General features: G+C 39.5%; 1 protein-coding gene across 2 annotated transcripts in view; it reads left to right on the top strand.

Annotated features, from left to right (window-relative positions):
* The window catches only part of KCNQ5 (potassium voltage-gated channel subfamily Q member 5), a 291754-nt gene extending 265116 nt beyond the window's left edge, over positions 1-26638 (top strand). For both annotated transcript variants that reach the window (XM_066994664.1, XM_066994665.1), the window contains 5 exons: positions 375-595; positions 12416-12524; positions 19475-19606; positions 20481-20607; positions 21021-26638. In XM_066994664.1, the coding sequence (XP_066850765.1) occupies positions 375-595; positions 12416-12524; positions 19475-19606; positions 20481-20607; positions 21021-21962 (1531 nt within the window). In that variant the 3' untranslated portion in view covers positions 21963-26638. The remainder of the gene's footprint in view (positions 1-374; positions 596-12415; positions 12525-19474; positions 19607-20480; positions 20608-21020) is intronic.
* The last annotated feature ends 85 nt before the right edge of the window (positions 26639-26723 follow it).

Genomic DNA, 26723 nt, shown 5'->3' with positions numbered 1-26723 from the left:
CAGAAACGCACTGAGCTGGGCTGACTAACATGGAAATAAGCCTATTTAAAATGCAAGGAATAAAAAAAAATACTAGAGATTAATCTATAACAATTGGGTTAAATTTGTTTGATTTGTTGTTGTTGTTAAATTTAATTTCCTGTACAAGTTTATTCTGTACTGTAAGGTAGACCATTACTGATAATGCCTCTATCAAAAACCAATTATTTCAAATCAGTTTCATTCCCAAATGATATATATTCTATGAAAATAGAAGTGTATAAGAAACAGATTTATGCTATTAAGAATTTTTTGAAAATATTTTCAGTTATCATATGACAGAAAGAAACGGAGTGGAGGAACTATGAAATAAAGCCCATTTCTCTTCTTCACAGTCAAAAGTTGAGTTTCAAAGAGCGGGTCCGGATGGCCAGCCCACGGGGTCAGAGCATAAAGAACAGGCAGTCTTCAGTTGGAGACCGCCGGTCCCCCAGCGCCGACATCGCCACGGAGGGCAGCCCCACCAAAGTGCAGAAGAGCTGGAGCTTCAATGACCGAACCCGCTTCAGGCCCTCGCTGCGGCTGAAGAGCTCGCAGCCCAAACCTGTGGTGGATGGTAGGAGTTTCTCATGCCCCCTTTTTTCACAGCACACTCTTCCCAACCTGCTCACACGCCTGCACTGTGAATGTGACACATATCAGGAAAGCAGGAGGAATCTTTGTTAGGGCAGTTACCAAAACCTATTTCCAGAAAGAGATACGCTAGCAGGTGCTTTAAGTTTTATCCCTTACCTTTGGGGGATTGTATCAGGTATGGTGAGGTAAGTGGCTTTAGCAAACAAAGCCAGTGTTACTGCTTTTATGTAAACTGCCTTTATGCATTGCCTTCTAAAGGGTATTTTTGATGTGGGAAGGAACATAGCCTTCCCTGAACGCTGCCCCACCAGGGAAATGGATGCTGCCCCTCTCTGCTCTCCCACCTAGAGAGGTCCTCTCTGGCATTATAACAGCCACCTCTGAGTCAAAGATCTTCATCTACAGAAACTTACCAAAACGAGGGCAGTGATACCCCTAACCAGGAAGCACTGAAGCTGGTGACAGCAGTAGCCAAGGGTGTCAGATGAGTTGAAATTTTGTAGAAATGGGTCCTGCACTGAAAGACGTCCTTTCACTGCTCTGGGTGGTACCACTCTCCCAGCAGACCTGAGTTTCTACATTCACATTTTTCCCAGTTTATGAATGTTTTGTTCTTTCCTGTGGGACCCCCAGGCAGAAAATACGAGAAACACTGACTGGCTATGAGAGGAGACAGTGATGCTGACTGTACGGGAAAGGTACAATGTAAATCATTTGATCAAAGAGATGTAAATGTAAACTCTTTCTACAATGGTAATCCCACATGTTATGACCAACAACTGTGCTAAAACTATTCAGACGGGACTGTAATTTCACTGCCTGCTTCCCTTTTGGAGCACATGTTATCCCAGACACGTAGGTTGCAAAACGTCCACTGAACTGAAATGCCCCATCCCTCAGCTGAGAATGTCCTGCCCGACACATCTCTTCAGGAAAAGCCTGGGTAAATAAACATTTCCTGGAGGGCAAACAAGACAAACCTATGGTGTTTGCTAAGGTTATCGCTCCAGGCAAGCCCTCCCCCGTGGAGAACTCTCAGATGCACAAATCCTGAATTTGGCTGCCTTACAATGAGCTACTGGGGTGTACCAGGCACCACTCGACATCCAGGCTGCCATCCAGGTTGCTCAGCACCCCCTGCTCCTTTCTGGGGCATGGGCCCTGGCTCCTGTCCCACAGATGCCGCCTCACCTGGGGTGTGTGATGTGATGCCTGCCGGGGTCTCACACTGATGTGCAGCAGGGATGAGGCCACTTGCTCAGAAATGGGACGTGAGAAATGCTCCAAGTACCAGAGCTAGGTTCAAGATACCCTTTCTAAATGTAGGCTTCCTACGTAATCAACAGTATAGTGCAAGTATCTCCCAAAATACAAGCCAGAAGTGATTTCATAGGTTAAACCTCCATAACTTGCACTGCGCCTGGAAGTGAACTAAGAAGAGAACAATTTGTTGAGCACCCTCCCAGGGTATCAGCAGCTCACTCCTGTTCCAGTCCCTCAGCCTGCACCTCACTCAAGTATCTATTTACTTTTTCATCAGCCCATTTGTCACAGAAACACTTCCTAAGTGTCGTCCTGTGGTTTGCCCTGTACATACTGTTGTTTATAGCGGTGATCTGCATGAGAAGTTCACATTCCCTCTTATTGCCTCTGATGGAAAAGGTGGCATAAATGGCACCTTGGGTACTTCTGTAGATAAATGATAATAACAATAACAGAGACCTCACTGCCCTGCGTAAACCCTTATAGATCTTTCCGCTCCTCAGGGTGAGCCCAGGCTGTTTCCTTGTTAGCAGCTTCCAGCTACTTAGTCCACCCGTATGAACTAGGGCCAACAGATATGACCAATTTCTCATCCGTGGCAGAAGGAACAGTCTCCATTGTCTCCAGCTTTTAGGCAAATGCCAAGTTTCCACTCTGGGACCCATTCCAGATACTTCTAGGATTGGTATCATCAGATTGATGTCCATTGTGCTCACTGCTGACACACAACTCCCTGCTACATTACCCAGTCCGTTGCAGGAAAATACAAGCACTACCAACCTTGATACATTTTTTTTTCGCATTTGTGTTACCATTTTCATAGTCTGGTACACTTTGACAGCTCAATGGAAAGGATCTGGAGACTGCATAATTAGTTTAGAACATCTTGCTTTTTTTTGCTGGATGAAAACATGGTATTTTCAGCATTTTAGTAACATCTCTGTTTCAGATCCTCCACTTTCCTTCTGGAGGTATTCTTTGTCCAAAGGATCAATTATTTTGGTGTGCTGATCTTCCAGCCAAAATAGAAGCCACCCATTTCTACATGGAAGTCTGGATACAAACCAATACCCTTAAGCAGCTATTTTTTCTGGTGTTTCTTTTCTCTTTGCAGCATGTTTAAGGGGAAAGACATGACATTTGTCCCTTTAGACAGAGGTGATATGGTACAGGTTACCCAGTCCAGGGTCAAAAGATTATATCAGCAATCTAATGAAAAAACAGCCTTTCACTATGAACTTCACCTTTCGAAAGAGAAGACGTTCAGATATTTGGAACAGGCTCACCAAGGAGCCTGGTCACAGCACCAAGCTTGCCAGGGCTTAAGAAGTATTTGAACAACACCCTCAGACACATGGTTTAATTTTTAGGTACTTCTGTGTGGAACCAGGAGTTGGACTCAGTCATCCTTTGGGGTCCCTTTCAATTCTGGTTATTCTAAGATTCTGTGATTTGCTTGATTTTTCTTTAGCTGTATGGACTTTGAAGTTGCAAGTGATCTTCAGTTAGTGCAGGTAGAGGAGGAGCTACCTCTTTATAATGGTGAAGTGCACTGAACTCCGCAAAAACAAAACAAGGGAGCAAATGCGTACATAGAGGGTGCAGAAAGAAAGTGAAATTGTGAACGTCTGAGAGTGATCTGTGGCAGATGGTTAACGGAGAGGATTGACTGAGTTCTGATAAAGACTTGGTTGGCATCTGGGCCAAAACAATCAGAAGAGGACTGCTAGAAAAATGAAAGCTAAAAACTGTCGTGTAAAGGAAGGTTTCTAATCCAGGCAGGAGCTTACGGAGACAGCTAATAGGCTAACATGAGTGAAAATGTACTAGCCTTCCACTTAGGCTACACATTAACAAAAGCTTACAAACACCCCCTGCTGCATATTAAAACCCCTGAAGGAGGGTTTCTTGTCAGTAAGCAGAACACTTCAGCTGGCCACAGGTACCTCCTGAAAGGATTTTGGCATAGCAGTCTTAGAGCAGCACGACCAAAACTGTTGCACAAATGCCTTTATTTATGGGTAGCGACAGTCCTCTGAAACTGCCTATAAACCATTTATTGCTCTTGCCAAAGTGGGCCTGGCAACTGCAGCAATTATTTCAGCTACATATGTGCATTTGCAAATTGAATCCAAACCTGAGAGAGCTTTGATGGCTGGAGAGAGCTTTGGTGGCATGGCTGCAGACACTCTGGAGCATTTAACAGCAGTGCAAGGGAGCTAAAATGAAAATTAACACTTATGTAATCTGATTTTAAAAATATGTCCAGTCTCCAGTGAAATGTGCCTTGCAGCTGCCAGAACTCTTGTTGAAGATGAGACCTGCAAAAATTAATAAAGGTGCCAGGATGCTGTATTTCCAGCCCCTGTTATCAGTTTAGAAGGGAATTATCGCTACCAAGCAGATCTCATGGAAATCTTAGTCACTCAACCTCCAAAGGCTTCAGGAATGGTAAATAGTCAAGTTTTACAAAGCGTGAACTTAAAAGGATATGAGACACATCTGAGAATATTTTACCAAATGGTGAAGGGATAAGAAATTGTGTTGCTTATAGGGTCGTGCCAAAAGAAGCCTTCCCAAAAGAAGGTGCTTGCATCGCTGGTGGCTGTTCGGCTTGTGCACAGGCGCTGGATGACGGTGCTGGCTGACCCCTAACCTGCACGAGCCGGACCCACTCCTGTCCCCGTGTCCTCCTTGCACATCACAGCTCGTGCCCCTGCCCACCCGAAACAGGGACCCTGCGGCCAAGTTGCCCATGGGGAACGGCCTCAGGCACACATGTGGTAACTGGGCACTGCTGAGGGGAAAACCCACTGTGCCAAGCAATTAAATAGTCGGGCTTTTTTCTGCCTGCTTCTTTTCGTGAGGAACAGCACCTTTCCTGCTTAAATCGTGCTCCAGTCTTGCATGGCCACAGCTTTAGTAATGATCTGATGTTATGTTGGGCATGCAGTCCTCAGGCAGGGACAGAAACGCCCGGCTGTGCTTGCACGCTACCGTCCCATGCTTCTAAGCCTCTGCATGAGTTATTGTGCATTTGCTGTAACCTAGAGAAGTTGTGTGGCTTTTTGAATAAAACATCAAAAGTGTTCAGCACTGGAGATATTACAAACATATTTCATTTGATTAATTAAAAAGAACTCTCTACGGAAATATTTGATTTCTGCAGCATCCCTGAACATTATAAGCTCACACGACCTCTAGCCTTTCATTCCCTACAGAGTACTTTCTCAAAATCCTCAGGGTAGAGTATATTACAGGAGCCAAGGAAGGAATGCAACTGTGCATTTCAGCCCCCGTGTCCTCAGTTACTACCATGTGATTTATGTATTGCAAAAATGACAGGTTTTCCTTCCAGTAGCACAAACATCTTGACCTCATAGATGGTTCACTTGAAGTGGCAAAGGTCCTTAGTTTAGTTGCTTTTGGATCTTGTTTAGCTTAAATTTACTGATTCAAAATGAAGCTGTGATGTCAAAACAAAGCTGCTCAATTTGTGCAACCCCATAGGATGGGACTAAATGACATTTTATTTGCAATATATCAATTTGTGCTGGACAATAGATTTATTTTCTTGTGATTGTTTAACTCGATAGAATTCATTTATTACAGTTGTAACTAGTAATGAATTAGGAAGATCTTACAAAATAATCTCACATTCTTATCTGAGCTCTGAGTCATTTTTTTCATTTTGTGTGAATAAGTACGGTCCATTGGTTTTGAGGAGTTATTTTATTCTATTCCAACTAAAGTTCTGGCCATATGAGCCTATAATTTAGGTTCTGTCATATAACGTCATAACTAACCTGCTAACTGAACTGAGTGCCTTAGTGTGGTCAGGATTAGTGAGTGGTGATTAGCAAGCTCAGCTGAGGGAGGGAAAGCAGCAGATCACCATGCAACAGTATTATTTGCATGCATTTCAGGTAACTTTATCTGTAGTGAAGAGTAAATAAATGAGTTAAGAGGATACTCATAAAACTTTCCAGCCACCGTGTAACCTTCTTCCACCAAATCTGAAATATTTGAGGAATGTTTTAATTGTTATAAGCTGTTATTGTAGAAATACTTCACAGCTTTTTAAAATGCTGGAATCTCTCGCGGCTACCAGAATCTAAAGCTGGCATCCTCATCTCTCCCTTTGCTCACATCCACCACCTCCTGCAAACGGCAGGACCAGGATGTAGGACCTGTGTTAGGTCCTCTGGACTACTGAACAGTGTATTAACTAATGTGCAACAACGACAAGCAAAGAGACAGCCAACTAGGTATGACATTTATGTCATTAGTCCACAGTTCTAGATCTTATCATATATACTTGCCACTTCTTTTACAGATATAACTTGTGTTCAGTGTACACAGAATAACAGAGCTGTGTGTCTAAAAATACACTAAAATCATATGTATATGTAAGAAAAAATTGCTTTAGAATAACCCAACATTTTTCTTGCTCTTCTCATGTGGCCATCTAAACTTGCTGGCTAGCATGCTACTATTTATAATAAGATCAGCAATTTTAACTGCAGATTTTTTTGCATATAATGAATTGTTTTTAGAAAGTCTCCTGGTTTTCCGTATCATCACTCAAAATGAAAAGGACTCCTTTTTAATTAAGTTGTGGGAGCTGTTCCATGAAATTTTGCCAGTGCAGAAAATTTTTGAGAAGTTAAATAATAACTAAAGATAGTTGAGAGTTGTTAGCAGGGAATGCTAGAATTTTAGATATTTAGAACTTGTGTGCATTATATGATAACTGGTATAAATTAGGTTTCTGACCTTAAAATTGCACTTACAAGTAAGGGAGACTAGATAATTATACCCAGAATATGTAAAAAAGCCTCTATGCCAATCCTATCTTCTGTTTTTGCCAAATCTGAGCTTTTTCAGAAATATTCATGCATATAAAAAGTTTCCTGGGGATATCCTTTATACTGTCCTGCTTATAAAGCAGAATTCAGAATTCTACTGAATTTCAGTTCTGATGTCCTTTTCTGCTCCCCATCCAGAAATCTTTGCCCCTTTCAGGAGAAAGGAGATGAGAAAGTGATGTACTATGCATATAGCACTACTGCACTCCACATAGATACCACGTAGGGTAGAAGCTCAGGTTCTGTACAAAGGAGAGGGAGTTCTTAAGAGCTGGTGCAGTGAGGCTCTGCTCCTTTTTCAAGGGGGCATCAGTTTCAAATGTCTTCAAATGTCATAATCTTTATTCTTTCTTTCTTAATTTTGCCACTTAAATACTTTTGTGTATTACCAAGGGATTTTGTGTTATTTTCTAGGCAAGTATTACACAGTGAAAGTGAAGAGCACATCACGGAAGTTTACTTGTCCTGCCTCCTTCCTTCTTTTATGATTAGAAGAAAGTTTGCTTTTTTTTTCTTTTTTTTTTTTTTTTTTTCCCAGGGATCAAGGAAATAAACGCATGATTCACTCCCTTGGGCCTCCTTTTCTGGCCTCTGCTCTGGAAAGCATGTAAACATGTGCTGCTGCCTTTCCCTGTTTGGGGGAGCTTTGGGCATTCTTATCATTAAGTGTGTGATTAAGTTCCATCCCAATTAGCGTTGGTTTTTTCAGTTTCCTACACAGCTTAGTAAGCAATCATGGTAAAATGATTTATGTGAACTCTTTATTGAAAGAGAGTCAACTTGTTGATGTTTCAAGGCAAGGGAAATTTTGAAAGAGCATCACTTCTAGGAGCAGTGGAGGAAACTTGTATTCATGCTTCAAAAAACAGGAAAACACCGAGAGCTGGTGCAGAGATGAGAAGTTTCATGAAATATTTAAACAAAGTTACTAAGCTGAGTTGCATTTTATTTTGATAAAGGGACATTGTGTGAACTGTATGAACAAAAAACATGAAAGTGTTTGTACTTAGGATAATTTTTTGAGGGAAAAAAGTAATTGAGATTTTGTGAAACATTCTGTGCATTATGACATTTGTGGAAGTACCATAAAATATATACAGGATAACTCATTTTTTTAAAGAATATGGGCTGAAAACTCATTTCTCCACAGCAAATGCTAAGGGTAAAGAAAGGCAGTGTGAAAGTGAGTGAAATGCACCGACCTCGCGGGCATCCTAGACTTGAGCAAGGGGCTTGGGCCAGATGACCTCCAGTGGTTCCTATGAATTGTTTGAACTTCAATTCCTGTGTTGAATTCAGGATTTCAAATGGCATTTATAAATTATAGCTTGATGTAACTCAGCACCTGTGCAAATTAGGCCCCCATCTATCTTTCACCTTGAGTCATGCATTAAAATGAAAATCATTCAGAAATCTTTTTCAAAACAGTGCTTTTTTTTACCAAGTTGAAACAAGGCTGTGATGTAACATGAATAATCAAGGGTCATCTGTGAACTGCCAACTTTGGGCACCTATTTAGGTTTTGCCTTGTCTAAAAGGTGAGTACTTAACCTTAGCAGAATGATGTAGATTACCCATACAAAGAGCCTGAGCTACCTCTTACAGCGTCAGAAGAAGACTGAAGCACTTCTGTAGGCTTCCAAAAACTAATCAAAAGGTCTATGTTGAGATCAACGTACCGCTGACTATCAGAGAATCATAGAATCTCTCAGGTTGGAAAAGACCTCTAAGATCATCTAGTCCAACCTTTAACCTAGTACTAAAGTCCACCACTAAACCATGCTACTAAGTCCGAAATCTACACATTTCTTGAAGACTTCCAGGGATGGTGACTCAAATGGCACTATGTTGGGAATGCTTCCATAGGGCTATTCATGGTGCCTCCACATGCACTTACTAATGCTTGATTATTGTTGCTAGCATATGGCAGTTCCCAGAAAACAAGTTAAAGAGTATAAAATATTTTCTATTCTGTTCAACAGGCACATGATTACTTGAATGTTACTGACATCTAAAGCATGGAGCTATGAAGGTGATCAGAGCAGTGTCACAGTTTTCGCAATGTCAAAGCGTGTTATTAAACAGAAAACACTTCTAAAAAAGGACACATGATGCTTACAGAAATAATAAATCAAGCTTTGTGTGTAACTTTTGCACAGAGCCATATGAAATGCAGCTACAAACTTATAATTTTTTGCTGGTGACAAATAATATTACAGAACAGTGTAATTCAGAGAAGTGTAATTTTTAGCCTATTCATGTAGAGTGATCATAACTAACTGGAGTTTGCAAGAAGAATGCATAAATACTGTGATAAACTGGGAAGTATCAAGATGATTTTAATGGCTTGTGCATGCCTCTTTCTATTTGTTGGTAATTGCTTATTTGCTATGTGATTAAATTAAGGACTGCTCTTAAGGAAGAAAGAGGAAGAAATTAAAAAGTGGCAAAGACAAGGCATTAGCCCAAAGTATATAACGTCAAAGACTGTGAGATAATGGTGGCTGGCCAATGAGTTGTGAAATAAACACCAATTTAAACATTTAATCTTTACAGATTGAAACTTAGGATCAAAACACATCCTAAATTGTAAAGATGCTAGTATTAGAAAAGGGGAATTGTTTCTGGATTCTCCAACCAGCTGACAACCCTTCTTAGGGCGACTTGCAGGGTTATGTCTAAATTCTGTATATTAGGAGGCTCTCAGGCCATCGTTAAGACCAGATTCACAAGCTGCCCAAGCAACAGATTTGGAAGGTCTGTTTAGAAGAGGCTCCTGGAGAGAAAGATGGACCACTGCTGATGCCAGGACGGCCTGGCAAAGCCTGGGTTCATGCAGAGCAGCTGCTGCCCAGGGTTGCCTCTGGAGCCCACCTGGGCCATCCATGGACACCCCGATGGACAGCGGAAGACATGGCCAAGGAGTATAGGGATGGAAGAGGGAGCAGACACGTGCAGGGCTAGGTGTGACCTGGCACTAGAAGGTCTACCTGCCCGGTTAATGCTGGGTAGGAACCTCTCTGAGGACAGGCAGCAGAACAGAGTGGGGCTTGTCAGAGGTCACAGCTTAACCCCGTCTGGGAACTGGCAGTGCTTTTAACAGCTGGAGCCACCGCAAAGGCCAAACTGGCCCCAACACAGCCCTGACCTCAGGGATGAACTTGAGAGGGACAGAAGCGATACAAGTACATCTCACCTCATAACTATGTTGTACACGACATGAGCTTCCACTGGAAAAATTCATCAGAATGTGAACTTTGATTTCAGTGGCTTTTTAAGCTGGATTTTTATTTTCCAAATTCTTACTATGCATTTCCCAAACTTTTTCCCAAGTCTGCTTAGTATTATGAAGGAACATGAATGTTTCCCATATGAATCAAACAAGTTTTATAGCTTTTCGCAAGTTTTATTGACATGTGGTACTGAACGCCTGCTATAATGAGGGAAATTCATGTCAGTGGGAATATTAGAAAGAAAAAATAAGGTGATTTATTAGGAGCAGTATCTCTTCTTAAAGCTGGCTTAAATTTATAAGAATTTTCCAGCGTCTGTCTAAAGATTTTGCTGATTTTGTATACACATGAGAGCAACATGAAACACTATAATTGCACCACACTGTTCTCAAAACAGTTCTGCAAAGATATGCTGCATTAAGGAGGCCCTTTTATTAATGACACTGTACTTGGCAAAGGACCCAGGAACCGTATCAGTGAGATAATCACTAGAAACATGTTTATTTTAAACTTTCAAGCTGGAGTCTCCCGTTTCACTGGGGTTACATAGCTGTAGCTCTTCTGACCTTAGCAAAATTATTCCTAATTTACACCAGCATAACTGAGTAGGTTCAAACCTTAGAGAGCCACTGAAAATACCAGTAGCATAAAAAACTTTTTTTTCATATGGCATTTAGAAATGAGCAGGGATATTTCAGCACTGGGAGAACTGGAGAGGCTAATCAGACTTAACACCTGGAAAGTTAGTGTCATATACCCAGCACCTTTGGAGATGGGAAAAAAATAATTGCATAATTTAGTGCATAATTTATTTTAGTTAATTATATGTTTTGGACAGGGATCCAAATATTAGTTAGGCAGGACAGGTGGAGAGACATCTACATTTTATCTGTACGATAAACAGAGTCAGTAGCAAAGGTTTTGAAAGACTGCCAGTGAACATCATTGTAGGCTTGACTTGCAACAATAGCAAGGAAGGGAAAATTCCAGTTTTGTATGTAAATTTAATTTTTACAATTAAGGTTCCATTTGATTGTTCAGTGTGTGTAACTGAGGACGTCATTAACTTGGCTATAAACCATCTCATTATATTGTGTTAAGTTGATGTGTCAACAATAAAATTTTGTGCTCTTCGCAGCTACAGTAGCTGTTCCTCAGGGATGTACCAGTTCAGCAACAGTCAAAAAAAGAAAAGATATTCTAGAGGGCAATGAACTAGCCAAAGTTCTGGTTTGCCACAGATACATGGCCTTAACCAAGCCACTTACTGAGTATACCTCACTTTCTTTCTGTTCAAAACTACACACTGATCCTTGAGTGCTCTAAGTTTTAACAGGGGTAGTTTTAGTTCATGAGTCATTGAAAGCATAAAAGTGATCTTTGTTGTCTTTTCCTGTCAGAAGAGTGCCAACCATGAGGCTACAGCAACATAAGATTAAGGTCTTATAAGGAATTAAAAAATGCCACAACTTTATTTTCCAGTTCCTGTCCAAAAATGGCCTTCAAACTAATGAGCTTTAAATTTTAAGGGCTGTTTTAATATTTTAGGTCGTGACTTGTAAAGTCATACCTCATCAAAATAAATTATGGCCAAAACTTAAATCTGTGAAGACAATACAGTAATACCAGTTCCTGCATGTGCAGCCTAGTACAATGCTGTTTATTATAAGGTAGTATTCCTAGTAGATTTAAAAGGTGAAATGCATGAATCCCTGTTTTCTTTGTGTACTGAGATACACTGGGCCCTTCTGAGATTTCCAGTTTATTCACAAATGGTAACCCTGCAGAGGCGATGTTAGGAAAGTATAGAGGATCCATTTTTTTATTGAGCTCATTCACTTGAGCTCCTATTGCAAAGACTCCAATGTCTACATGGCTGTGAAGTTTAAGGGGGCAATTGATCCACGTTGCTGTCATTCTCTGTTCATTTCTGGCAAAAAGGTGCTTCATTTATTTTTACCTGAAAGGAAGTGTTAGATCATTCCACAGACTCCTTAGTCTTCTGGACTTTTTCTTTGTTTTAAAAGTCAGGTTCATTGATGGTGGTAAAAAATATAACAATTTAATATAACTGTAGTGGCTTTTGCCTCTGCCATTTACATCTGCTAGCTCACCGCTTTTCCTTAAGACAGTGAATGTGATGAAAAACAGTGAGATGTCAGGATGAGACATACCGGAACTACACTATTCATTTGTATGAAAAATAGCAAGGCTTTCTTCCCCTCTAACTTTTACCATTTTCAGTGGGGACTACCCGATCATTTTATGACACAATCCTCGACACAAACAAGTGCATCATACAGCTCATAAACTGATGAATCTCTCTTACTTGATTTGTAGTCCCCATTTTTCCAGAATCACTGTGCAGGCAGCTAGAAAACACTAAGGAAGGCATTTTTAAATGCTTGTTGTTTAATCCACTCTTGTATTTTGCAGCTGACACCAGCCTTGGAACAGATGATGTTTATGATGATAAAGGGTGCCAGTGTGATGTATCAGTAGAAGATCTCACCCCTGCTCTTAAAACTGTCATCAGAGCAATCAGGTGTGTAAAAAATACTGAGTGAATAAATATTTGAGATTTCTGTAATTAAGATACTAATTAAGTGCACGTCAATAAAATGGCAATTAGTTGAACTTATTATTACATGGCTGTATTTGTCACATAACTAATGCTAATATGGTTTACTTATTCTTCCTTTTCATCTGTTTTTTATTAAAACTGGAAATATTTCATCCATTCCATTATCAACTTTTCAATTTCTAAAATATCATGATTTGACTCAGAAAAGAAAGAGAATAATGAATGCTGGTTTCCAGTATATTTCCTGCAATCCAAAATATGGTATGCAATTCTGATGTAGTTTTACTGAATATATATCACCTTGCTTTGAAAAGTTACTTCCTTCAAAAGTTTGCATTTTTATTGCATTTCCATATTCCTGAAACTGTCGTATGACTTTTACTGCAACTTTCTTCTGGTAACAGCAGGATAATTACATTCACTCAATTGTGCAAAACCTTGCCTGCCACTATCCATTGAACTAAATATAACCCCGATGATTTAAGACTAATAGTTTCCTTCTTTTCCAAGAAAGTAGCAAACTGCTTTGAAACTTATAAAATTACCAGTATTGAAAGCTTAAATTTAGCATTCACCCTCCTGAGGCTGCCAAGACTCTTAATCTTACTGAATATTTTGCAGCACAAGTCCTGACAGGCAAAATTCCCACCATAGAGAGTAAATCAATAAGCAAAGCGAGCTCGGTTGTCCCCTCTGTGCCGACAGCAAGCCTGATGCTCGCGCTGGGGGGTGACTATATCACAGTTGCATCAGTGCCCTGGCATGCCTCTTCAGCGGGCAGGCAGCAGTAACAGGGGATTTCTGCAAAAATCTGTTGAAAGGTGACATTTTCCTAAAGGGAGATTCTCGCCTTACTGCTCCCAGTGCTATGGGAAGAATGAACTCAAGCTCTTTATCAATTAATTTCATACAGTGATAACCTACAGTCTACCTGTATTTCTTTCCCCTTTTTCCACTGATTGCCATTATAGACAGATAACTAGCAAGACAGTTTCTAATTCCCTCCTACAAGCCAAGGCAGCTTGACAGATCACTTGCAGATGTCTGTTCCTACCGTCTTTCCAACCTGCCTGGAAATGACCTCCCAGGACGTGTCAGATACCAGGCCCATGCCCACAGCCACTGCGATGGGCTACTTAAATGTCACCGCTGTGAACCATCTCTTGTCAGCAGCATTGCAACAGCTGACAGAAATCTTTATACACTGTGGACATCCAGCTGCAAGGCAGACCTGTTCCTTTGAATGGAAAATGCTCAAATTAGGAACAACCAGCATAATCCGTTGGCTCTGGTTGCCAAAGATCCTTGTCTGTGATGCTGCATTTTAAACAGACTGGTTGACTCCAGGCTCCAAGTGCACCTTGCCACTATATCAGCAAGCAATACCAATGGCCATCTCGTTCTTAATACTGTCCAAATTCCTTAAGACATTTCCTTGACATTTTCATACTGACTAAATTAAGGGACCTTGTTCTCAAAGTCACCACTGGACTGACTGTTCAATGCATCACCTGCATCTTTTCGCAGAATCACAGAATGGTTGAGATTCAAAGAGACCTCTGGATCACCTGATCCAACCCCCTGCTCAAGCAGGGGCACCTAGAACAGGTTTTTGGCTTTTTTTTGGTAATTATCAGCTCCAATGCAAAGGCACTGAATTTAAAAGTCATTGTTGGGAAACTTCCTCCACGGCGTCCTCCACAGAAATGTTCTAAGAAGAGCAAAGACCCAACAGTCTGAAAGTTTCAGACATGCACTTTTCAACTGATAAAAGCAAACTCTTTAGATTACCTCCAACTTTTTCTCTGTGCACTTGGCTTACCAAAGAACAACTCATTTCACCACTGATTCTGAGAATATGAATTTTGTATCTCCACTTGCTATCTATCAATTAGCCATGAATCTCTCCCATTTCTCCCTGCAAATGTGTTTCACTAGATTATAAACAGCATATACGTCTTTCTTCAGAAGCACACCTTTGTTTGAGATCTGTGAAGCACAATATGCAATGATCTTCAGACTTCTGTTAAATGCTATACCTGAGTCTCCCAAATTTAAGAGACTGGAAATTCAGCTTGTCAGATAGGTGATACTCCTCTTTCTTATTACTCAGAGTGTCTGTTACCTGACTACACTGGGATCTATGCAAACATCTGAAGAAGGATCTGAGACACTGCATAGTAACTGTAGAGTTTCAAGATGATAACATCTGTCCATATGGAAACTTGGTCCTTCATTTTGAAGTTTGTTTTTAGCAACGGCTTAGAATTGCAAAGGAAACGGGGGAGGGTGGAGGCTGCTTTTCCTTTCATGCTGCTATACAGGAGCAGATGAAGGCAGAAGGTACTTGAATAGCTTCAATAGACATGATGCAAAAGACACCCAATGTAAGCATACACGGTCGAATCTGTTCCAGCTACACCACCTTGAAAAAACGGGACTTCCGAGCAGTCCTCCTGAAGGCTGGCTGTGCAGACATGCCCAGTAACCTTTCAAGCCACCAGCCTCCTTTCAAAGCCTCCAGCTGAGTCTTCTCCAGCCCAGTTTTTATGCTGCCCCCTCCATCCTGTTTACTCCAAACTCTACATCAGGACAGATCAGCTGAGACAGTAGGGAAAGTAAGGGAAAATATGCAGTTCTTGCTAGCAGTATTTTTGTAGCACTGATCAGCTGGCCCCAGTCTTACTGTGAACAAAAACCCATTAATATCCTGCAGTCTGAGCTCCTGGAGACTTGGCTCTCCCCATTAGTTGACAATTATTTAGTTCACAGTATAGAAGAGAGACTAATAAGACGAGGATACCTTGTTTCCATATATTATAACATCTCTGATCATTTTTTCATAGCAACAGGCACTAAACTCTGTAATACTCTCCACAACGGAAATGATGGTATTATTGTATTATTTATTTATGAAATACAAAACCAAAGCTGAGAAGCATAAATAAATATGCAATAGGGAATAACTGCAATGGCAAGAGGAACCTGCTGACCTAGGAGGTCTCTTCTCTCTTTAACACTAGTGATTGCATAGATATGTTTTCATTTGTCTTTAATAGAAGATAATACTAATAATAAATTTAGCTAAATATAACAAGACGTGAGGATTCTTGAGGTGATAAGCTGTATAGTTGAATAATCATACATATTTAATAGCCAAAGAAGGAAAATATAATTTACTATTTTTGCTGAGTCTTAGAAATGTTTCTGCTATGTCTGTACAAAGTATTTTTAGCAGCCATTATGAACTTGTTCCATGGTGTTGATTCAGAATCCTCTACTTCTTTTAAATCCCAGTGCTTTGTATATTTTCTGCCTGAATGGTTTTCAGAGTTAACACAAGTGTCTTTGGCTACTACAGCACCATGCCTGGGATTAAAGAATGTCTTTGGCTCCTAAGTGATGGATTAATACAGGTCAAGACTCAGTATTGGCTCATCTGCTCTACACATAGTGGAATTAATTCTCCATCACTTTTGTTTAGCTTGTCTTCTCTATACTGGAACCTCATTTCTTCTGCATGTTGTAGTTTAGGGTTATTTGGCAAGCTAAGGGTAGAGAAATGGAGGAACCAGCACAACTAAATCTGTTTTCCTGTTATGTAGTGAGTGAGCAAACAAGCTGTGGGTACCTCTTCTAGCTGTGGGCAGAACAACCTGCCCAGATTTAATCTTTAAGGCAGGAACTAAGTATGAGTTTGCCCGAAATCCCAGTGCAACAATGCTCCATTTCTTCCTGAGATAGTGACAAGACTGACAAGATACACGTTCGAAAAAATAACGTGAGTATGACAGGGCTGCATGGAGGGTTAGAGATGTTCTGAATCAGTGCCAGTCTCAGCGCACTAATGATAAGCGTAATACCTTTTAATGCTCTAATGGGCAACATGAATGGAAAATAAAATACAACAAGTGCAAGGAGAGGTATGAAACACGTTCAGAAAACACTGTAATTCTATATCAGTGCGGGTCCTGCATTCGACAGCAGTTAAATGAAATGGATACCACTTTTGGCTGCTAGGCGTCAGCTCAGACAAAAGTTGGTATCAGGCCTTTAACCTTCTAACAATTAACTGGGCATGTAAAGATTAGTGGACCTGTGTATTAGGTGTTAACTGGTGGGGAACCATTTTGACATACCGGTCTAATTCAACACAACAGAATTCTTTTCTGTTCTCCTCTGGATGCATCATTGAAAAAGGCTGCTACTTATGGCTAATCCTCACCAGAAAATTGGCACGCTATTGATTTGGGCAGGTTTATAGAACAGTGTATCTTCTACCACATTATATCTGAGTTATAAGAACAGCACGTGCCACCATGGCATGCGGCGATTTCAAAACAGAACTAATGTTTAAAAAAAAAAAAATCGTGAGAAGTACACAGTTTTGTTCTTCTAGGTTAATTCTTACTTATATTACTTCTGTTCGGTCAGTGCTAGCGGTTAAGTATAGCCAGCGGCGACTCGTCTCGTTTCTGATGAGTCTGGTTTGCCCCCGTGTGGTGCAACCAGAGAAGACATACCAAGCTCTGTCTTGGTTGCTTTCTCTATTCATACTGTTCGTGTTAAAGGCTAGGGGATATGCATAATTTGTGCTCATTTTCCCTTTTTTGCACAGGTAGGTTACCCACACGTGTCTGCATAACTGAGCCTTTTGTTTTTGTCGCACACCAGAACAGATCACTTTGTAATCTAGAAGCACAAATGAAGGAAGCTCAAAAGCTTTTTATTCACAATCCAACTACTATTTTTGAATATGCTCGATATAGTTGTAATGGTTTTTTTTCCAAATGGGTGTTCAAACCTATAAATCTCAATTACTTGTTTTTTCTAGATACTGAAAGACAACTGAGCTTCTAAAATTGAGAGTAAATAACTATGGAGAATCAACCGAATTTAATAACTACAAAGCAGTTGCTAGGATCCATCACTGAAAGAGTTCACATTTTACGTTTCTTAATTAACTTACAGGCTTTTATAATGACAGCTTTTTATAACCTTTTTTTTTTTCTTTTTCACAGTTTATGTAAAATTATATGTATTTGAAGCAAAAAGAAGTAAGCAATGAGGGTCTGTTCCAAACACTGCTGAAGTTAATTTAGATGGCATCACGTGAGCTAATACCTAAAACAGAAATAGTATAGTTATGCCTCACTGGGCTGCTTTCAGTTTGACTTCTGAACATTATGGAAAAACTGCTGTGATAACCAAAAGGCTGTTACAGAGCTGCGAAGCAGTGATGAAGATTTTTGTGCTCACTGACTAAGAAGCTTCTATGGCTGTTAATAAAATTAGTCTTCTGTCTCTTCTCTTGTGAAGTCACCCATTTGTGATATATTCAGTTGTCTTCACTTACGCTATTAATTCTCTGGCTCTGCTTTTCTAATAGAGTTTCATATTTTCACTTATATTAAGATCATGAAGTAAAAAAGTGTGATGACCTAAGCAGAGAGAATAATAACAAAAGAACAATACTTTCTTGCATGTCAACTACATCATTTATTCTTCATAAGCTGAATAAAGAACTAGATAGCAGGAGATTGTCTGTGCAGCCAGACTGTTATGAACAGAACATCCTGGCATCATTTGACAGCTAAAAGGAAACAAAATCCATATCCCAGCTTCAGAGACCTTCAGATTACAAAAGGCACCGAAAGCTATTAGTCTGTAGAACTGTCTCACAATGGAAAAGAGGAAAGTGCATCATCATCCAACATATTTAAAACTTCATGGAGATCAGTCCTGAACTGTCAAACTGATGGACTGCTCTTAACAGGCCTTTTCCATTTTAATTTCTATCATCAGAATCATAATTCAAGCTCTATACTAGTGACAAGCAATCTCGTTTTTAATTGGAAGTTACCAGAATGGGCAATATCAACAACCTGAGCGCTGTGGGAATAAACAGATATTATTTGAAAGAACATTTGTGTATAATACAGAAATCGGTAGAGGTTCACTATGCACTTTTAATCAGACTCTACGTATCATAATGTCTGTCCTAACTATACAAGGTATGGTTTTCCTGATGTTCCACTAAACTATTACTACGGGACAGTGTTTTGGATTTGTTATCGTTCATTCTTTCACCGCTACTAAATACACAGCATAATAATCACTGCCATCTGCTCACTGTCATTTGCTTTCCAAATTTGTCTCTTCTATTATTTCAAAATTGCAATTTAATATCAAGCTTTTCATCCTAAGAACAGCTACCCAATGGGCATCACTTTTCCACAAAAGCATCACAGAAAACTTGTGCAAGTCTCACATAAAAAATCATATGCCATACATCAATGCTGGACATGTACTGTTATCCCATACATAATATTTTTGCAGTAGAATTCAACGAAAAAAAAGTAATCTAATTATAATAGAGCAATAATTCCCATTGACTTCAATGTAGAGCAAACATGAAAAATTCTCTTCTGACTGCAAAGGTTGATCTTTGTATAAATTAAAAACACGTATGTATATATGTATATACATATATGTATGCCTGAGTGTTAATTAAAAATAAAAATTGATGAAAAATGAATTGGGTGCCTAAATTTAAAATTTTTCAAACTGGAAAGCAAAGGACATGAAATGAGCACCAGGAAAAAAATAAAAAAGCTAGCATAAAAAAGCAGAATAGGTGTATACTGATAAACTAAACATGCTCTGCACTCTTTAAAATCATGTTATGTGATCTCTGTTACATAAAAATTCAAAGGGATAGCTACCACGCATATGTAATTATAAAATCTGTACTTATAAAAACAATTTTGTGGAAGAATTCACTTGCCTGAGCTGTATTGAAACTATCTTCAATGTAAAAAGAAACCATCTGACAACATTTTGACAGTGGAATATATTGCATTGTTTTGCAACTGCTGTGAAGATTAATCTGCGAAATGCTTTTTCACCAGAATTATGAAATTTCACGTTGCAAAGAGAAAGTTTAAGGAAACACTTCGTCCATATGATGTCAAAGATGTCATTGAACAGTATTCAGCAGGCCATCTAGACATGTTATGCAGGATCAAGAGTCTACAGTCACGGTATGGAAACAATAAATTCTCCTCTGCATAAGCATCTGGTTATGCCATTCACCATACAATGATTAGTAACGTTTAACATTTTTGTGTTATATTTGGGCACAATTTGCAATCCATGCTTCAGCCCAGCTGTGTTCAGAACACAGCTGAGCCAGAAATTAAATTGTGTGTGAAAACAAACAAAACACCATGTATCTAATTTGTCCCCAGAAGATGGAAGCCTGAATGATCAAAAAGGTTATCTTTTATCTGGAAAGTTTATTCATAAACAGGGAACTTAGTCAGGAGGCTACCAAAAGGATGAAGTCATCATTGTTAACTGCCTTTCTCCCACCCTAGCCATTCTCTTTTCACATGAAAGAAATCGGGAACTACACGTAACGTACTGGGTCAGGGAACTTGTTTTTATGTTCTCAGTTCCCAGCACTAATAAAATAACCATTGTATCATGTGTATTGCTGGCAGCATCAGGGCTGAGACTCCTCCTTAAAACTGACAGCTTCCCCAGGACTCAATGCTGATGCTCTGAAGGGAGACCTGAGGGTGGTCTCTGGTACATCTGTTCCTCTCCAACACCAGGCTGCTGGGGAAGGCACCCGCTCACCTGCCTCCCAGCAAGCCCAGCCCTGGCTCTTCCAGTTGATGGCTAAGTTCTGGCCCCCACTTAGTGCCAACATAAAAGAAAAGCTGTCTGTGATCTAATGTCCAAATGCTCAAAAGTCTCTCGTGTTTTTCCTAATTTTCTAATATAGTTACCTCCATTCTCAGGTGCTTTTCTGAAGGATTGTGATATTAATGCTTAATGTATGGATTGAGCGAACACTTCCATATTATCACCATTTTCAGGAATCACGGTAGCTTTTAATTTCTCTTACAGTGTTGACCAAATTCTTGGGAAAGGACAGATCACAGCAGATAAAAGAAGCAGAGAAAAGAATACGGCAGAGAATGAGACAACTGATGACCTCAGTATGTTAGGGCGTGTAGTGAAGGTGGAAAAACAGGTAGAGTCTTCATGATCATCTGTGACTGTGCTTTTGTCTTGCTCTGCTGTTGCTCATGACTTTTGTCTATTTTATCGCCAGTTTCAAATGATGAACAGGTAAAATATTTTTTTCTGATACCTGTTTCACTTACACATTGACATAAAAGATACATGAATCATATTACTTCAACTGTGTTCCATGTGCAGAAAAAATAAGAAAAGAAAAATTGCAAGGTACTGGTTCTTTTTATCAGCTTGCTTATGAAAAATCTATAGCTACCAGTCTTTTGACATTATTTTTAATGAGTCAATACCTTGTATCAAGCTCCTAACATTTTTCTCTTCAGCAGCTACATTCTCCTTTTGCTTGGGTTCCAAATATTTAAAATTAATATTTTGCATTAATATTAACCTTTTCCTCTCCTCCTGTAGGTACAATCCATTGAGTCAAAACTGGACTGTCTGTTAGATATTTATCAACAAGTTTTGCGAAAAGGATCTGCATCAGCGCTCACTTTGGCTTCATTTCAAATGCCAGCTTTCGAGTGTGAGCAGACTTCTGATTATCAAAGTCCATCGGACAGCAAAGATTTGTCTAATTCTGCACAAATTAGTGGATGTGTATCCAGATCAGCCAGTGCCAATCTGCCTCGTGGCCTACAGCTTATACTGACACCAAATGAATTTAGCACTCAGGCTTACTATGCTTATAGTCCAGCTATGCATAGTCAAGCAACGCAAGTGCCAAACGATGGACCTACAACAGCTAATAACACATCAAACCAAATAAACCAGGCAACTAAGCCAGCAACTCCAACAACATTACAAATACCACCTTTCTCATCAATGAAGCATATTAATAGGCCTGAGCCCGTTCACATTATTCCTGTAACCACGCAGGAAAATATTTCTGATGTCACCGCTTGCCTTGTTGCATCAAAGGATAATGGACAAGTTGCGCAGCCCAGTGCAACAAAGGATCTTGCATGGCGAAAAGGTCTGGATACAGAAGGGGAACCTTTGCTCTCAGTTAAACCTGTGGTGCAAATGGATTTAGGAAAATCTTTATCTGTACAAAACCTTATACAATCGACAGAGGAACTTAATGTACAGATTACTGGCAGTGACTCCAGTGGTTCAAGAGGTAGCCAAGACGTGTACTCCAAATGGAGGGAGTCAAAATTATTTATAACTGATGAAGAGTTGGAGACAGAGGCAGGAACAGAGACTACTGAAGCCATCTCTCGACCATTAGTGGAAACAACTCTCTCTACTGACTCTATAAGGACTGGAATATCAAGATCATCTCAAAACATTTGCAAGCCAGGGGACGGTACAGAAGCACTCAGTCTGCTCCATGTCAAACTTAAATAACAGCTTGTGGGCTTTCTTCATTGGCTGGGTCATTCCTCTAGTCATACATATCATAGCATGAACTGTTTTGAAAGCCTTTTTAATAAGATAAAATCACAAAAATCAGGATGAATCTGAAAAGCAGTTGAATGAGCCCATATCTTCTAGTTGCATGAAAATGCATGTTTAAGTGACGGCTAAAATTCAGATTTATACCTACAGTACAGCAGCCTTTCGTGTAGTACGGTAGGTTTAAATAGAGAGTTGCCTACAAAGCTAATGCTGCAGGATATATCAAAAAGCAAAAATTTGAGCATTTAGACCTAGTGCCGTTTCTACAAGGCAGAAGTAAAAAACGTAAGTTTTAAAGCACTTTGCTTCTGAACTAATTAAATATATATATGTCCTGATTTAACGATAGTTTATGTTTACAACAAAAAATTATCTACAGCTGCTAGCAAGGTACCAAGGAAACCAGATATATGGGATTAGAAATGGCTGCCAGTTGCAAGATACACACATGAGCTCATCAGCAATCAGTTATTTTTAACTCTGAAAAACAGTATGTTGATATCCGTCCGATTTTTGGTGATTTAGTGTTGTGACAAAACTACCCGACACACCACTACTGTCACATTGTTCTTTATAACAAGAACGCTCTTTTGTTACAAAAAGTTTGTATTGTAAGGGTCGGGGCTGGCCTCAAAAGTGGATAATTTGGGTGACTGCACTAAGAATTCAGGGGAATCTCTCCTTCTTCCGGTCTCATTGAGGAGCTGTCTCGTAAATCCGAAACATTTTGGCAGCAGTACGTGAGGGAAAGGCGCAGGCACTGCCTTCGTTGCAGAAGCAATGTTTCCTTCTGAGGAGATTTTGGCAATCTTCCTCACAGTCACTACCTGATGCCGTGACGGTACTTCATAAGGCTGGGAAGGGAGGGACGAAGAGGAACTGAAATGCACAGTAGAACTAAAGAGGACAGAACAGGGAAGAGGGAAACACAACACAAACAGTGAAGAAAAAAAAATAGAGATTTAGGTGGGCAAGAAGAGAAATGATCCCAGAAAACTAAGGATGAAAGGTAAAGAGGCAAAAATATTTTTTAAATACCAGCCTGTCAGTGAGTACTTGAGTACTATTTCCAAAAAGGCCATATAGGCAACCAGAAATGGAAATAGAACTAGGGAAGACCACTTTACCTGAAAAAAATTGAAGGCAGATTTTTTGGTTGTTTTTTTTTGTGCTTTGGGTTTTTGCTTTTTTTGTTGTTGCTTTTTTGTTTTTGTTTTCTTTCTTCTTTTTTTTTTTCTTTTTAGTAAAAGGAGAGGAGGAGAGAGGGAAGTTGGTCACATTCTTATAGCTCAACACTGTGTCCCAACCGCAGTCATTTCTTGAGAACTTTCCAAGAAAGGACCTTCAGACTCCTTCCTCCTAAAACCTGAGTTTTCAAATCCAAAGCCTACATCAGACTGAGCATTCCTGCTTGATACATCCTCTTTTTTTCTTATCCTACCTACACTTCACTCCTGCTGAGACGTAGGAGCAGTGTTAGTGCCTATCTGCACATCCCCAGCAAGGTTTCACCACTGGAAGAACCCTTGCAGAGCCTAACCAGGCTCTCGCTCTTCCCAGCTGAACAAGGTGTCTGTGTGTTGCATACCCCCAGATTTATACCCCACCTGCACCGCAGGCTTGTAGACAACCGGACTCGGGCTCAGCTTTCCTCTAGCAGCAGGAACAGTGAATGTATGGGGGTGCCAGCGCCAGCTCACTCAGGGCAGTGTTATCTCAAGGCCCAGACCTGCTGGGAACTTACTATGTACATCAAAAACGTCACTCCAGTCTTAATCATGGCTAAACGCTGTAGATTGTATCGTGAAGGATCTGTTTACTATGAATCCATTGTAATTTCTGCTTCCATATTTCCTTTACAGAAGTATTCCTGGATATTACATGATAACCTTATTATGTGAAAGTACATGCAAACTGTAGAGTGTATATATTGTGTCATTATATGGGGTCCACGGATGGTACACTGTGCTCCATGGCTCACACCGGAGCAAACTTCAGCTGTTAAATCCTGAAAGACACCTTGAAGCACAATTTCCTCACCACTGATTTGCCATATAATTTACCACATTCAGCCTTTCCTGTGTTCTTTACTGTGCAGTCTGGTTATGCTAACGCCTGATTACAACAGTAATTTTGTGAGGATAAATAGATACATTTTTTCCACATCTCAATTAACTATTAACTTATTTGAATGTCTGCAGTTCGGCCAGGCAAATCTAAAAGTTTAAAGTACTATCCAAAACTTAAAAACTCACAAGTGTTTAGGCTTTTCTTTCTTTCTTTTTTTTTTTTTTCCCTAATGGGTTATGGTGCCTTTCTTGCCTTTCAAATGAAGCCTCCTGCCAGCCTAAGTATAAACCTGCCCTTAGGTCCAGGCCAGGAGCAAGAGATGAGGCACATGGCAACTATGTGCCAGTAACGGAACTCCCTTTCCCTTCCTGATGAGACAGAAAACTAAAGGCATCATGAATTGGCCTCCAATCTTCCACCTTCATCTGCACGAGCAGATCGTTGCACCCCCATTGAGCCAGGCAGGAGGCAATGGGAGAGCTTGGCATTGGCTCTGACTGTACACATTCAGTACCAGAAGCAGGGCCTTGGGTTTTGCTGATAATTTATCTCACGGAAACTTGGTATTTTTGCCTTAAATGACATGCTTGAGTCCTTCTAATTTTAAGTTAATTTATTTAATACAATGTTGTGCACAAAAGAATGAATTCTATAAATTATGTATGAAAATGTTAATGTCTTTACAAAGTACTAATAAATCCAGAAGATCATATCTTTTCAAATTATGGTTTAAAATCCTGATTTTTTTTCTTTTATGCTCACCATTATTATTTTTGTAGCTGCAAGTCTTATCATATAGGATTTTTTTAACATAATATTGATAGAAAATAGAAAGAGTAGTGAATATATGAAATTCTGGAGAGGAAGAATTGTTTGTTTGGATTTTTATAAGCTTTGCTCATATTTCCTCATCAAGAGTTTCCTGTTTCTATGCTCTCTCTTTAAATGACAGTGTCATGACTGACAGTCATTCATTGGTTTCACAAAAGAAGGACCTGTATGGCTTTTCAAGTCTTGTCCTGAGCTGCTTATTAAATTCAAGCTCACGATACCTAATAAGAATTTTTTGTGAGCAGGGACAAATTTTTTTTCTGACTTACAATCCATTTGAGGGTTGTTGAAGAGAGAATTTGAACCTCAGTAAGAGCTTCAGGAATTAAGCCTTATCCAAATAACTGTTTTCTGATCAGCATGTTTCTTGTATCTGATTGAAGAGAGGACTGAAAAGAATAGTTTTGATGATTATTATTTGTTTAAGAATTTGTATTTGCTCCTGGCTTATATGATCTATACTTTTTATTTAAATACGAATATAGTGTTTTAGCCTAGGGTTCAAGATTGCAAAGATCATACACTTTTATTCACAGTGCCCACGGTTGTTACATATGTTTTTGAGATAATCCTACTTAAAGTGACTGCTCTCATTATAGTATGGTGATGAGTAATTCACCTGCTCTTCTGTGATAAGTCAAATCATACTGAATTGCTGATGTATAATAGAACATCTGATGTACAGTAGTATTTCTGGATTGGGACCTGCAATCCTTACGCAAGCAAAAATTCTACTGAATTCAGTAAGAATTTTTCTTGAATTGGGAGCTGAGACTCAATTCCTTACTTTGTTGGGCATCTGTTTAAAGTGAAAATGGTAATATTCCAATTATTTCCTGAGGAAACTAATACTTAGCTGAATTTACCCATGTCACATTGACTATATAAGAGATAACGCACAAAGTACTGATGTAAAAAGGGAAGAAGAGAAGGGACATTTTTAAAAAGCACAGAGAAAAGGAGAATAATCAGAAACAAGGAGTAAGCAGGAAAAGAAAATATAACAGCAAATGAATGGAAAAAAAAAAAAAAAGGGTTTAAGTGCTTGAGGCTAAATTCATCCTTGGATGGCTTCAATGACTTCAATGAATTCACTGCCCAACTGGGTGAAGTTCAGCCTTCATTGGGATAACCAGGCTCAGTTCCATTGACCTTAAAGGAACTGAACCCACCTATACCAGGAATGAACTTGCCTCTCTGGGCCAACTTTTATCCTGACTCATATGTCATACAATCCTTTTGGATTATCACAGAATCATTAGGTTTGAATGAGATACAGGTCAGAAAAGAATTTGCCCCAGATATTTCTGCTTCACTTTTTTTTTTTTTAAGTGTGTTAATCGACTTAATTCAAATGGATTACAACATGACACAAAGTGCTGTCACTGTCTAAAAAAAAGTTAACTGGTTTTTGAAATAAGAATTGTCCCCTGCAGCGTCAGTGGAAGCATGTAACATTCTCCTGTTCATTCATCTGAATGCAGATGTGGCCATTCCCTCAGCTACACACAGGACAGCTCCAGACATACTCAGTATCACTTGCTATTGGAAGCATTTTTTACTTCTTTTAAAGATAAAAAGCCAGCTTTGCAACAGGTTTAGAAACTATGAAGGCTGCTTCCACTGACACTGCAATGGCATTAGCCAGTACATTACAATGTTAATTGTAACTTCTTGACAAAGTTGAATCCATATTGTTGTTAATAAAAATGATTTGAAAAGTACTGACCATGCTTACTGTTTTTTTTTCCTTTGTATCGTAAGATTGTATGGTGTGAGCACATATCAGACCTCAACAAGAATTTTAAC

Source organism: Anser cygnoides, chromosome 3 (assembly GCF_040182565.1).
Source record: "Anser cygnoides isolate HZ-2024a breed goose chromosome 3, Taihu_goose_T2T_genome, whole genome shotgun sequence".
NCBI classification, from domain to species: Eukaryota; Metazoa; Chordata; class Aves; order Anseriformes; family Anatidae; genus Anser; species Anser cygnoides.
This window is presented reverse-complemented; position numbering and strand designations above follow the sequence as displayed.